General features: G+C 46.8%; 1 protein-coding gene across 10 annotated transcripts in view; it reads left to right on the forward strand.

Moving 5' to 3' along the window:
* TUB (TUB bipartite transcription factor) overlaps positions 1-15161 on the forward strand; it is a 156854-nt gene that overhangs the window by 79728 nt on the left and 61965 nt on the right. Inside the window, exon 1 of one of the 10 annotated variants that reach the window (XM_075755109.1) lies at positions 2408-2855. The exons of 6 other annotated variants lie outside the window; for them this stretch is intronic. In XM_075755109.1, coding sequence (XP_075611224.1) covers positions 2818-2855 — 38 coding nt within the window. In that variant the 5' untranslated portion in view covers positions 2408-2817. Of the gene's footprint in view, positions 1-2407; positions 2856-15161 lie in introns of those variants that run through there. 3 more of the 10 variants (XM_075755105.1, XM_075755111.1, XM_075755104.1) reach the window with 3 other exon arrangements.

Raw genomic sequence — 15161 nt, forward strand, 5'->3', positions numbered from 1 at the left:
GGACCTTGCTCAGAGTTAGAGATGTGTGGTAACCCTGCTCTTAACGCTGCCAGCCGCAGAGGGCTGGTGATCACCTTTCTGCTCAGCTCACCTGCTTCAGCAATGGGGGCAGAGCACTGCCAGTGAGAAAGACCCAAAGCTGGAGAGTGAGGCAGTATAAAAGCAAGAAACCCAAGATGGTAAAGGGATGGGGGAGAACCGGTGTGCGGGAGGATGAGGAAGAGGTTGGGGGCACAAGTAAACCCTACAAAAGCAGATAAAATACCAGAGAATTGTTTTTCCTTTCTCCCCGTACAATTTTCCTGATCTTTCTTCTCCTCTGTGACAGCTCTCTCCAGATGGACGTTATGCTCTGTGCATCCCCATCTTCCAGGATACGCAGACAGTCTCCCATTTTGAACATCCAGTAACCCTGTATGCTTGGGATTTGTTAACACAAACATGGCCTTGGGCTGCTTAAATGACAGTAAAGCACTTCTGTATTTCCTGTCACTCAAAGGTTCTGAGGGATCTTTTTGATGTGTGTGCATTAGCTTGTCTATCAGACCTTACACTTACAGCTTTTTGAAAATAGATGTTCTAATCACCGGTCTTGAGAGCTTTTGACTCTGAAGACACGAAACTCTTCTAGTTTTTGTCGTTCTTCTTTTCTACAGAAGCCTCAGTAAATGGGCATGCCTAAAAAGCACGCAGCTTAGTACCGGGAGACGGGATCTCTCTCCTGCAGCCGCCTCCCCATGCTAGTAACAGTGCCAGGGGGTGGCGAAGCCCGTTGGTTTACCCTTCCAGGTTGTGCCTGACTAGAACGGAGGTCTGCCAAGTCCAAATTATCTTATCCACATGGACGTGAGAGAATTCTTCCGTAAAGATAGATCTCATTTTGACTTCTGGAAAATGTTTAAATTCTGGTTTCTGGCTTTAAAACAAAATAGCCTCTCAAAAGCTTATGACAGTGAAGAATATGGTAACATTTCTGTTAAGTGTGCCATCTTCTGCTGACTCTTCCTGGCTTCCTGGCCCCAGCCATGTTCTTTGGTAGTGAACTCTGCCATACAGTTACATTGTGTGAAAAAAAGTATCTTCTTCAGTCTGTTTTTATTTGCTAAATTATAATAGTTTCCTTGGGTTTTTATGCTGTAAAACCAAAATGAAAGTTCTTTTTCTACTGTTCCGCTCTACTATTTCTGAACACATTTAAAGTCCCTGTCTCTATTTCTTCAGGTGAACATTTTTGTTTCACTCTCTGCTCAGATTTGCACCTTCCCACAGCCTTCACCCTTCCTTCTAATTCTGCAATACCTTGCAATGGGATAACCTGCACCGTAGCCTTCTGCCGCATGAGTTCACACCATCAAGAAGACGACCAATGTTGCAATCTGGAGAAGGCTTAGGAGGTCAGAGCTTTCCTTGGGTGTCCCTCTCCATCTTAGCCTTTCCAGGGTACAGTGGGTGCCACACTTAACTCTTTGGTGGTTTACTGCACAATGCCTGTTCTGTGCGAAAAGGTGACTTCTGCTAACTCCTAACAGTGGTTTCTTTAAATACCTCCTCTATACACAGTACAAACGTTACCTACAGCAAAACTTCTGAGATACTAGGGGCCAGACTGCCATTATTCAAAGCAAATAACAATTATATTTTTCAGTAATCCTTATCTTTCACTAATTCCTTCTTTCTTCAGATCATGTCTTTTTTTCCACAAAGTCAGGAACCGTTTCTGTAAGCGTATAGTCTGACACAGACGAAGGGGAGGAGGCGGGATTCACACAGTCAATAGTTTAAACGGGCTTTACTTCTGCTTCTGTAGGGCTGGTCTTGCCGGGATGAGCGGTTGGCGGCCTATAACGCATTTGGGTAGTGAAAGCCGGGCTCCGCCGGGAGCGGTGACCGCACCTGGCTCACAGGCAGCCTCCTTAGCCTTCCAGTGTGGCTTCCCCAGCAGAGCCGCCGGTGCTGTTGGCCATGGCAGGCCCGGCAGAGGTGGGCTGCAGCCACCACGTCCCAGCCGCTCTGCGTCACCATGAGGTGCTGGTCCTGTGCGGGCAAACAGAAAACATGAATTTTCTCTTAAGGGCCGTGTCAAGCTTTTGCTAACAGACCCCAGGCCGTGGCTCCTCAGCCATTTAGGGTCGAGTTATTAAATGTATAGATTTTGCTGGTATGGCTGGACTGAGAAGAGCCTAAGCGCAGGCTGACCTCTCCTCGCACCTCTCCCCCGCCTCAGCCGGCTGCGAGGGCTGCCCGGCCGGTGCCCAGCGACGGGGGCGACGCGAAGCACACCGACCCGAGCCGAACCCAGCGGCCCCCGGCCCTCGCCGGCCGCGGCGCCCCGCACATGCCCAGTAGCGGCGCGGCTGACGGGGCAGGGGCGGGCCCGGCGCGGAGGGCGGCTCGGCCCGCCTCGCCCGGGCGATGCCTCAGCGCGGCGGCGGCGGCAGGGGGAGGGCAAGCGGGTAGCGGCAGCGGGGACGCGGCGCTGCTGCCCTGCCTTTCCCTGCCCGCCGCTGGCCCTTCCTCCGCCCCCTCCCGCGCTCCCTCCCCCCCCGCTCCGGTACCCGTCTCAGCCGCCGCTCCGGGCAGGGAGGAAGGGCTGGGAGCCGCCTCCCGCTGCCCCCGGTCGCCCCCCTCCCCATGCAGCCCGGCCCGCCGCTCGGAGCCCTCCCCGGGGGGATGTTTCTGCGGCCGCTGCCGGGATAACCGGCGCGTCGTCCGCCCCCGCCCCGGACGGAGGATGCTGCCCGCGCCGTGGCGGGTTCCGACTCGGGCAGCAGCGGCCGCGTCCCCCTCCTCGGCTCCGGGCAGCGTCGCCGGGGAGAGATGACTTCAAGGCACCAGGCGGACTGGATCCCTTACAGGTAGGGGGCACCCCCGCCGGGGGGGGGGGGGTGGGTGCGCCGGATAGAGCGGTGCGGGCGCGGCTGGAGAGGACCGGGGCTGCTCCTGGGCTAGAGCCGCTGCCCCTCGGCGGGCTCGGGAGGTCGCCGCCGGAACCGTGCCTCGGCGGCGGGGTCGGGGCGGCCGGACCCTGCGCGGGGCGCGGCGGGGAAGCGCTGGGTCCTGCCCGGGGGAGCGGGTCGCGGGCCGGCCCCGTGCCTGCCGGCTGGCGGGCGCTTTCGGAGGGGGCCCCCGGTCCCGCCTCCCAACTTTGGGCCGGTCCCGCTCCGCGAAGTTCAGGGGCTGGTCTCTGGGGAAAGCTGTCAGGCCCGCGGCGAGCGGGAGCGCCGCTGGGAGAGCTGCGCTCGCTCCGTAGCGGGAGAGCTTTCCTCCCTGCCTCCGCCACAGGGCCCCCCCCGGCGGGTCGGGCGGCAGCAGCCAGAGCGCTGCGCCGTCGGTGGCGGCCGATGCCCCTCGGCCGCGGGGACCCCCGACCCCGCCGGGCGCTGGCGGGCGCTCGCCGGCCCTTCCTCCGGGCGGCACCGAGAGCGGGGCCTGGGCGGGGGGGAGGGGGGGGCGGCGGGACGGGCAGCGCGCGGGCGCGGCCGCTTCCTCGCGGCGCGGAGCTCCCGCGGCCGGCGGTGCCGCCATGGCGAGGAGCGGGATCGCCATGGCAGCGCCCGGCGGACGGCTGCCATTGGCTCCGCCGTTGCCATAAGCTACGGGAGCCGCCGCGCGGCGGCTGCTGCCCGAGAGCCCCGTGCGTCAGCGGGCAGCGGCGGCGGCTCCGCGGTGCGGGAGCCCCGGCCCCGGGATGTGCGGGGCCCCGCTCCCCCCGCGGGGCACGCCGCTCTGCCCTCCGTCGCCCCGCAGCGCTGGGGTGGGGTCGGCTCGGCGGAGCCCTTCCCGTGCCCGCCCCGAGCGCCCGGTTTTGGAGCGGGAGCGTTTGCCGCTGGAATAGAAGAACAGTTTGTTTCGGACTTGCCGGTACGAGGAGAGAGCGAGCCAAAAAAGATTTAGCTCCGGGCGGGACGGGCTGTGCTGTGGAACAATAATAAAGCCGTTCCCGAATCGGCTGTTCGGGCTGACGTGAGCGTTACGGGTTGTTTTTTTTTTTTTTTTTTAGTTTTCGTTAAAGTCTCTTATTGCAGAAGGAAATCAGGGGCGTTTAAAAAAGGTGTTCTGGATAAGGCAGCAAAGCACATTTGTTTCCTTCGGTTGGTTGTAAATAAGGGAGATACAGTAACGTAAACTTTTTTTTTTTTGCTAGAGAATCATGAAATGAATGATATTTACAGAGCGCATTTTAAAACAAAGACAGCTGTTTAAGCAGGTCAGTTGTAGTTTGCCCCATTCTAAATGACGATATTTGTAGTGACCATATGCCACGATGAGCGCAACATAAACACAAATAAATCGCTCCTTAGTACAGAGAAAAAAATGAAAGAGTGGATGCACAAGTAGAAGCCTGCTGGTTTAACCTGTGCATGTGATAGTTCTAATCAATAGAATAATCAGAAAAAAAGGAATCTGATTATAATGAACCCGAGAATATCGCCTCTCTCTCTCCAGTAGCTCTTTCAGACCATGTGTTTTGAAAAGACGTAAGGAATTGGCAATAAGGCTTAAAAAATGACTAGCGGATGCTTTCTGATGCAATTTGAAGCCTTGTAATGAAGGCAAAAATACCAGAAGAACAGCTGTTCGTGGCTCTTCCCAGCAGCAGAGGAACTGTTTCTCCGTTCCCTCACCGCACACAAGGCTCTGCAGGGGCCAATGCCAAAAGTTTGTTGAGGGTTTTTGTAGCTGTGGACTTGAAGGAGAGGAAATAAAACATCTCTTCTGTTTCTGCTCAGTGCAGTTCAGAGAAGCAAAGGTAGACAAAGCAGCAGATCTTCAGAGAAACGCGGATCTGATGATACTCACGTCTCTTCGAATATAATGTTATTCTTGAGTGTTAACCACGTGTTTATGGCCAGAAACTGCTGAGGACTGCCCCAAACCAAAAGGCAGACAAAGTACGCTTCTGCTCTGAAGTGTCTTTTTTCAGACTTCTAACATAGAGTTCTCTCAAGACGTTGATTTATTTTTCAGTGAGAGGTCTATCGTTGCAAATCTCATGGAACTTGCATGTTTAAAGCATCCTCCGGGATCCCCTAAACATACCCGGGAAACAATAATTGCTGAATGCGTATGTGACTGAGATTACACGTGAAATCACTGTATTAGTAAATTAGGTCAAAGTACCGCTTTGTAGGAGTGAGATACACGAGGAGAGGGAGAGGCCTGATGCGCACCCCTTGGAACAGCTCGTCTCCTCTCTGAGAGAGCAAAATGCACCATGCTTATCTGCTCTGTTGCTTCAGATTCTTGTTTACTGTGGAGAGTTCAACGGTTGCTGACTCTCAAAGCTTGGAGGGCTGTTCCCCACCTTCTTTATGGCCTGGGTGGCGTGTGACAGCCAGCGATGTCACTGCTGCTGGCGTGGGGGACAGAGCACGGGCTGTTGGGCGTGCTGAAGCCTGTGAAGGCGTATGGGACGTAGCCTGAGCCTCGCTGATGTACAGCGTGCTAGAAAATGCTGCAAGCCCTTCTCTGAGCTTGGCGAAGCTGTTTCAACTTTGGCACGGACTTTAAAATGGTAGTATGGCTCCTAAACCTACGTCGTTCCTCCTAGCAATGAAACGTACCTGCAGCTATATACCTGAATTAATTCAAGCAGAGAAGTGGTTTTTTCTTTAGTAAAATGTCATATTTTTCCTTACGATCGGTTCTGCGTGTGTCGCGCACGACTCATTAGGCAATCCACCTGCGTGTCCAAAACTCACAAAACAGATTATACTTCCAGTTTTAAGATGCTGAGAACATTTTGAGTGAGTTAAGAAAAAATAGTAGGCAATTCTTTCAGTGTCAGTACTAGCTTTTTCATGTTGAGGTAGATAAAAGATTCATATTATTTGTGAATTTGCAATTTCGACATTTTGCCCTTACTGTCTTCTTTTTTTTCTTCTCTTATGTATTCTGCTTTTGAAACACTAATAGTCATAGGATGAAGAGATCTGAGTTTGCTAATATGTTATCAAATACAACTGAGGGAATTATTTTTAAAAACTGAATAGTTTGCATTTATTTTCATGAAACTATTTTGTAGATAGAAATTCAAGCATATGATTAAGTGCTTACTCATATGAAGCTACGTACCAGGTACAACAAGCTAGGAATTCTTTTTTAAATTGAACCCATTTTTAACAACATTGCCGTCCTTTATTATAAAGGATCAAAATAGTTTAGACTCAAGTAAAAAATCAGTTGCCGTTCATGTAGCTGCCCCAGAGTGGTTCCTGATGGCAGTTAAGAGTAAGATGTAGCTTCTTGAGGAATTATGTTCTCAAGCACGGTGGTGTTTTCCTTTGGTATCCTTTAGCAGTTTCCAGTAGAAAATAGAAAGCAGAAACACCTGGCAATCATTATAGATTCACAGGAATTAATTTTTTTGTTGCTCAGAAATAGGTTTTGGTTTCATGTCTTTTTCCTGAACTCATTTTTATTTTATAGAATTTCTGAAATTAACATACTCATTTTTATTTTATGCTGCTGTGTCTTGAATAAGTGAGTACATTCCCCGTACAACGTAACTCCAGTTAAATGAAACTGTTGCTAGCGAAGATAAAAGCATCAACACAGTCACAGGAAGGTCCTAGTCCCTGTTGTTATTATTATTACTTGTTCTTATATTTTCACCTGCTTCTTTAACAATAAACCTTAATGCTATAACTTAAAAAGGAGCATTTACAACACCACCTAACCTGTTTCATGAGAAGTATATAAACCTTGTCAGCTGACGCGCGCGGTCCACATAGGAATAAATTTGCCTCAAGTCCCCAGAGCTCTCTGTAGAGCATCCGTGTAATTCTCCCGAGGCTTGGTTTGTGCGGGTAATGCTGCCGCAGCCCAAGGGGAGCCCCCGAACTGTGCCGTGGGGGGTCTGGCACTTTGCACGGAGGGTGCTCTGTAAAGCAGGTCACACAGCATGCGTTCGCAGGGGCATAATGCGTCTTGATACGTACACGATGATGGTAATAATACACATTATTTTATTTGTGATTATTTTATTGCGCTCGATTTTTTGTAGCTTTTCTGAATGCACTCTGAAGTTTTAAGGCTGTGCTTAGGTATCGCGGCTATAAACAGTCCACAGTTATTTATTTGCAAAGCTAAGGATTACAGTTGGATGAAAATTGTGGAGCAGAGCTGTGCTGTAAATTCATGAATCATGGCAATTAGAGCAGATAAGAAGATTTCTGAAAGTGTGATGTGTAAACAAGTCCTGGAACAGGACCGGGCTTGAAGACCAAGGGTGTCCCACGCTTGTTTCTGTGCATTTGAGGTGTTGGCATGTTATCTACCCTTTAGCCATTCTCCAGGCAGCAGTGCGGGTAGAGTGCTCACCCCGCTGCAAGGTGCAGTTTGTGACCGAGCGCATCGCGATGCAGCAAGCTCGCTCTCGGCTGCCTGCTGTAGGGCACGGCGTTGGTACTTTATGAGAGCTGCTATTTCTAAAGAAAAAGGTACAAAGAGCGTGTGTCTCCTCTGCTCTAAATTAGGCTGTCTTGTCTCAGGTTATTGTGATGTATAAAATTAGCCTAGTCGGGTGCTTTTGAAACGTTTAGGTTGGAGCTCTGCCTTGATGGGGGTCTGTGCCCTCGTGTGGGGTGTTCCTGCTGGGGTGCAGAGACTCCAGCTGAGATCAAAGCCCCGTGCTGCCCAGCGTCAGTGTTAGGGAGCTGTACAAGCACATCGTCAGAGGCAATTGCTACCCTGAAGCTGATAGCCTAAATCAACCAGGCAGAAAAGAGAGGCGAGGAAAATAAAGCATCGCTTCAGTTTTACCAGTGAGGGAAATAGAGACCCGGGGAAGTTGCGGGGAATTGGCTTAAATGGAAATGGGACAAGGCTCCAGGGAGATCAGCAGCAGAGCCGGGAGTGAAGCCCAGTCGTCCTGCGCGCTGCGGCGTGCCGGAGGTGGATTTAAGTGAGGGGCTGAAGGGGCTTTGCCGCCTCTTGCGGGGTGCGCTTTGGGCCCCAGGACAGATAAGCGGATGCACCGTCCTGTAGTATTGTGACCCCCGACCACCTTTGCGGGATCAACATCCAGGTCGAGACTGAAACTCACAGGCCAGTGGGTTCCTGGTCACGACAATCGCTTGCAGGTTTCTGGCAATGGCAATCGTTTATGAGCCATCTGTGCCAGATCTGGATCACAGCCAGAAGGCGGATGTGAAACGTTACGTCTCCTCTTGCAGTTCCCTGAGTCGTCTTCTGCCTGAGGGTTTTTGGACTTTCCTCAAAGCTGCATCCATTGAGACATGCAAGCAGCAGCTTACTGGAAGGTGGTACTTTTTATTAGTAACTAAAAATTGCCGTTCTAGAGAGCTGGATTCTTTATACACTTCCTCCTCGTACCTCTTCCCCTCATATTAATGACTTCTTTCCTAATTCATGCTTTTCTGTTCTTTCTCTTTATGAACAGACTTCTTTTTGCCATTTGTCCCTACATCTTGGTCTCCTTTACCCCTTTTTTTTTTGCTTTCTTCTCTCTTTCCCACTTTGAGATTATTCATGAAAATAGGATTCTGTCTTGCCAGCTATATGGTATCCTTCTCCGTAAACATTTGCTCTTTAACTTGTATTTTATTGTTTGCAACTTTTGAAGAAATCCATCCCAGCTTCTCATTGTATTATTAAGTAGCTGGTACTGTGCAATTTTTTTAAGCTGAATATTTTTTTCAGATTATCAAAAATTAATTGCAGTATTTGCAGCAGATTATTCAAAGATTATTGCTTTAAGCATAGATGTGTTTATTTTATATCTCACTTCTTGCTGAAGCTTTGGTTACTGCAGTATATGAAGGCCAGTAACTGGGATTAGGAGATGCCCTTCTTGGTGATAGTCTGTATCATGCAAGTAGGGGCTGGTGGGGCACTGAAGAGCTGTTCTCTCGCAGTTTTGCAATCTCTTTTATTATGACATAGTGGCAGGATGATACCAGCGAGTTCTGAGGACTCTCAACTGAGAATGCAACGCTTCTCTGGGCTCTGTTATCTTTTGTGTTATGCTAATAGTATACAGATACACAGCAAGGCTGTATATCTTCTGTATATATTCTTCAGTCTTCGGTCTGAAGAATTTTCAGTTTAGAAGATAGGTACAAAAGAAGGGCACAAAATACAAGCGGAAAGATCAGGGTGATTGTTGCCATACTTCTTGTCGCTTTCATTTTTGTTACAGACGTACGATCATCAGCTTCTTTTGACTCTCCTGTTCTTAAGAAAATGGGAAGGAAGGGGATAGTGACTGTGGTGGGTTGACCTTGGCTGGATGCTGGGTGCCCACCCAGCCGCTCTATCACTCCTCTCCTCAGCTCGACAGGGAGAGGAGACAAGTAGGATGGAAAAAAACTTGTGGGTCAGGATAAAGGCAGTTTAATAAAGCAAAAGGCTGTGTGCAGAAGCAAAGGAAAACCAAAAGATTTATTCTCTACTTCCCATCAGCAGGTGACGTCCGGCCGCTTCCCGGAAAGTAGGGCTTCAGTATGCGTAGCAGTTGCTCCAGAAGGCAAACATAAAAAATGAATGCCCCTCCCTTTCTAATCCTTTCTCTTAGCCTTTTTTCTTTTTTTTTTTTTTGGTGTGTAATTGCTGAGCAGATGTCATATGGTATGGAATATCCCTTTGGTCAGCTGGGCTCAGCTGTCCTGGCTGTGTCCCCTCGCGCAGAGGTAACTATGGGAGAAGGTGGAAAGATTGGAGTAATTATTTTGGAACAGGATGAGTACACGTGATAAAAGATGAAACCTTTTTTTTTTTTCCAACATAGTTGTTTTACACCAGTTTGTTTTATCTCATACTTGATGGTAATGTAGCTTTTTTTGCTTTATACATGTTCACTAGCCGTGGATGTATTGCAGGTCATCTGCTGAATCATTTTAGTTTATGTCTACATTGTGTAGCTTTATGACATTTAGGAAGGTTTTTAAATGCTCAGTTTGCTCTGCAATTAAATTATTTACTAGATGTATTTGTATTTTCTTCTTTTACATTAATAAGAAGCTAAAATATATCTTTGCTTTCCCTTTCAGTGATTACAGCAGAAGTAGCTTTCATACTTTTGGATTGCTAATAAGTTGGGAGATTGCAGATTTATCTATTATTTATCCTTACAGGGAACAAGTGACCCAATTGAAAGCACTTCCTTTGGTGAAATGCAGTAGGGCCTTATACAGCAGAGGACAGTAACCGCTTCTGCTAGCGCGGGAACTCTGCACGTCTTGGATGTTGATTCTGCGCAGTCGACTACTACCCTTACACCTGGAGGTAGGGATGCCGTAGTGTCTAACGCCACCCTCTGCCTTACGTGTAGTTGTGTGGTTACTCGCAGGAAGCGGTCACAAAGAGGTGCCCCAAGAGCTGTTCTATTGACTTAGAAGGGAATTGGATTGGCTCCACGACCTTCTCTGAGCTGATCTTTCAGCTGAGCAAATAATGGCAAGTGGTCTATAATACATTAATGTGAATGTGCGAATGCACTTTGTGAGTGACATACTTATCATGCTCTCTGACAACGCGAGTGCCCGAGTCATGCTTTCATGAAGTTGAGTTTTAGCTTGAGTTCTCAGATGTTTACCAAAATTAAGTCTTGAATTGCAGATTTCAGTGGAAACCTCGTGGTTCCTGTTGAGAGGCATGTTAACGCAAGTCTGTGAATATCATAATTCGTAATTAATATAACTCATTTGACACAGGTAATGAAACCACAGCATGAAGTTTTTAATGGTAATTTTAATTGTAATCACAGTTCTAACTACCTGCAGGTGAGAAATTACAAGATGATGAAATTCCTTGATTAATTTCAAATGATGACTAAGTTGGAAATTGTATCTGCAAATGAAATGCAGATACATCAGTATTTGATCCATGTTTAGGGAAGGGATCAAAACAGGATCTGCCTTTCAAATCTGGTATCAGTTTGAAAGCAAAATGAATAAAGTTAAAGGCTGGGTATTTCCACTGATGGTTACCTGTGCCATAGCAAGAAGCGTATGGAAAATTGGTCTCTGTTTTTTCCAGAGCAGGTTGTTGCTAACCGAGCTACTACAGCAGCATTTTCACTTGTCTGCAGTAACTAACACCCCCCCCCACACACACACATATTGCATTATGTTGCAATTCTCACTTCTGAAATTTGAGGAAATTATTGGATATATTATAGAAATTAAAGAATAGATAACTTGTCTGGACAATGACTTAGACTGCTCAGGTCAGGTTGAGCGGCAAATGAAAGCCTAAGACTTACTGTACCTTGGAATGCATCCCACTATTTTTGGCAGATATAAATCCCAAGACTCAAGCCAGGAGTGTGAATTTCCATTAAAGAATCTTTTGCAGATGCAGCGATTGCATGAACTCTTCCATGCCTACCTAAAGCTTTAGGTTAGTTGTATGGGTAAATAATGTGCCTTTTGGGACACTGCACCTGTAGAGCAACGTTAAATAACGTTAAAGATGTCTCTGCACACCAATGAATCAGACCTTGCGAATCGATTTTTCCCAGTTACTGAATTTTAAATCACTTCACTGGCGGTTGCAGCAGATTTAAAAAATGAAGTACAAGGTTTTAGAGAAAGTTTTTGTGCTTGCCCTAGAATAACACTAGCTTTGTTTTATTGCCCGCCCCTAAGGCGGAGCTCAGATGCTTCTGTGTATTGCATATGGTTAAATCTGTGCAATGATGGAGGTGCTGAGAACCCTGTAGCTTTGCTTGGTGTTGAATTGGTTAAATTCTTTCCTTCTGTATTTGATCTCTGTGGTATGTCCATGCTGCATACTGCAGTGCAGTAGAGAGACACTTGGGCGAGCTGCATATGAGCTAACACAGATACTGAAAATCGTACAATATCATCAAAAATGCAGAAGTGATTTACTCCTTTGAGGAGCAATGCAGTTCAGGCTGTGAGGAGCTATGGTCTACCATAGTTAAATCATTTCCAGGATATGTGTTAGCTTGTTTACAGCTAGCGGGATATCTATCACAGCACAGTTCACAAAATGAATGTAACTTTTAATTTAAAATTCATTATTTGGTCTACATTGAGAATGTTAATTTTTGGTGCTTAAGAGCACTAGCCACCTGTGAGCGACCTAATCTAGGCTCTGGCTTTTCAGAATACTAGGGTAATTCTTCTTGGATATGTCAGGTATATTAATTACGGAATACTATATTAATACCCAGAGAAACTGGGCCATCATATCACTGCAAAAAGATCATGACATCGCTAGAAGTTTGAGGCATCCTGGAAGATGCCTTTTAAGTGTTAGCTACTTCAAATAATGAGACAGTGCAGTTTTCTGGCACTATTGATGGAGCTTGAAAAATAGTTAATTACTTCCTTGGGGCTTGAATATCACTCACAGATTTTAAAGATCAAGAAAAACCAGCACAGGAGAAATTTAAATGAAATGAAAGGCCCTTCCCTTCCCTTCCCTTCCCTTCCCTTCCCTTCCCTTCCCTTCCCTTCCCTTCCCTTCCCTTCCCTTCCCTTCCCTTCCCTTCCCTTCCCTTCCCTTCCCTTCCCTTCCCGCGCATTTTGATTCTCGCACACCTTCTGTTATTTATTCATTTAATGCTATATGCTTGAGGCTTTGCAAGATAGAGGTTGTCCTGAGCAGTATTGAAAGGAAGAAAAGTTTTCCAATCCTGTGCACCCTGTTTCAGAATGATTTCCAGATTATTCTCCTGGAAAAAATGTGAAATTACGTTTGCATAGCCTGGAAAGTGGGATATGCAAGTTCAAGTGTTCAAGTCTCTTCCCTGGGTGTTGTATTCCTCAGGAGGGTATTTCTAATACCTCAGATGAGTGCCTAGACTTTCAGATTAGCTGTTGGTGTGGGCTCCACCGCCCTGAAATTTTATCCTGAAACTCTGGAGGTCACTGAGTTTACAAGATTTGGATTTGATCAATTGATATTCTTTTACAAAGATTTCTGGCAAAAGAATCCAGTGAACTCAAGACTTGGTATGAAAGATTTTAGGGTTTAGAAAATTAATTTTACTTACAATAAAATATAATTTCTGAGAGCCATCATTTCATTGAACTGGTACCAAATAATATAAGCCATAACAAAAATTGAAGGTGATAGTAAAGGCAACTAGGAGCTCATTGGAAATAACTCTGGAGTTCCGGGACTTTAGGTTATCGGTTGTTGCATTCCATTAAAATAGATTTTAAAACAGAAGATTGAAGAACATGTGCAGAATAGCTTCAGGCTGGTGTAGGCCTTTCAAAGGATGGAGTGTAACGCTGCACAGGGAGCCTTGAAGGGTCTGTGGCTGGATTGTCAAGAGTGCTCAGGGTCACTCTGTTTCTCTGCTCAGGTTATTTCCTTATCGTGAACCTCTTTGAAAATCTGAAGCTTCTGTTGAAAGTATTAATGTGGTGGAGGGAGACGAGAGAAGAATGACTATTGTGCTGTCTAGTCAAAATGACAAACAGCATATAACACGTTGCAGTTTTTGTGTGTTCTTTGGCAAGAACAACTCATTCTCATCTGAAAAAGCTTATTCTGAAGAAAAACGTAAGGTACATTAGAGGCATAGAAGTTTTCGCTGCATTGCACGATGAATTGTAAATACGCCCAATCGACAGTGCAAGGAGTCCTCAAAGTAACTCTCTGTGCGTTGGGATGAAAATTCCACCCAAGGGGTTTTAGTTTACAGCCAGCCCTGCAATATTGCACTTACTGTGGACTTGGGTTACCAATGCCAAATGTGACTGCGTATTGCAATAAATCGTACGTAGAAAGATGGTGTTGCGTATGATTTTGCTTTTCACTTGATGACTTCTATCTTGTTGCTAATTCTTCATCAAAATGGCTACGATATTGTTTCTGTATTTTTTATTTTCACTCCATTAGAATAGCTCTATAACTAAAAATGATTGATTCACTATTAATAATTCCCTAAATTATTTACTTTGTGAAATGAGAGACATTTGTTTTCTTTTTACATCACAAAATACCTTTATAGTCAATACTTAAGGAAACTTACTCAGCTTCTGTGATTCTTTCCATTTTTGCATGAGTCCTCTGTATCTGGAAATTTGCTCTGTAGCGCTGTCAAATGGCTGGTGTTGGTTTTGGGGAGCATAGTGTATGTGCTGCTGTGACAGTGCCTGGACATTGAGTTAAATTTGTCAGTAAGTCAATGGCAATATTTCCGCATGATCTTCCAGCTCTTCTTAAATCTTTTAATAATCATAAAGCAGATAAATATTTGATCGGGATATCAGGTCTGCGCTCTCATCCAGGAGCTGTCATCAAAACCCTTTCTAAAGTAGACATCACAGTCAAGCAGAGGTCCTTCTGTCGGCACGTGGGAGCCGGGGAGAGCAGATATGTTCCGTGGGGAGCAGCGTGGTTTGCAGCACACATAGCTTCAGCAATGCGGGCGAGCTGTCTCCGATGGCCACTGTGTCACAGTTGTGAGGCGGAGAAGCACGCTCCCGCTTCCCGTGCACTGGTAGGTGCACTGGTAGCGGTACAACGCTACCCCAGAATGATAAATGCTTGGGAAGGGTCACGTAGAGGAACCTGTTGCTGTCTTGTGCATTTCGAGCTTGCTTGGGCCAGCTGGCTTGCTTTCCGTAATTCCCAGGCTGAACTCTTCCCTGTCCTCTTCCAGTTTTGGCTAGGTCCTGAAAGAGCGAGGAAACGGGGCCCCCTGAATCTGACAGAATGAAGCGGAATGAGATCCACTGGATGATCCTGCAGGCTGGAAGGGCTCACCTTGTAACCTTGTATCCTACAATAAACGCAAACTCACGGGTTCTACGTTCAAATATTAGAGCGATGAAAAACGTGCAAACAACAGTGATCACATGCTGCATCAATTAGATGTTTTGTGCAGTGGGCAATCAGTGCTCTATAAAGAAACCAGAAGATACACAGTCACATGTATTTATCCGAGAGGAGTAGAAAAACATCTGCTGGTGTGTGTGTGTTGATTAGACCCAAAGGGGGGTCTTATTTTCACTCTTTTTTTTTTTTTAATGGTCCAACAGCTAAAATGATCCTTTCTGCCTTACTCAAATGCATTTGGAAATATGTTCCCACAGTGCCAGAAGTGGTTTAATTACATCTGATACGGTTAAAAGGGGTCTCCAGCTTTGCCTGCTACAGCTTGCTCTATCTGAGAGTAGGTGCGATTGCTTCTTATTCCTACCGTTGTCTCC

The sequence above is a fragment of the Balearica regulorum genome, chromosome 5, assembly GCF_011004875.1.
Source record: "Balearica regulorum gibbericeps isolate bBalReg1 chromosome 5, bBalReg1.pri, whole genome shotgun sequence".
Taxonomy (NCBI): domain Eukaryota; kingdom Metazoa; phylum Chordata; class Aves; order Gruiformes; family Gruidae; genus Balearica; species Balearica regulorum.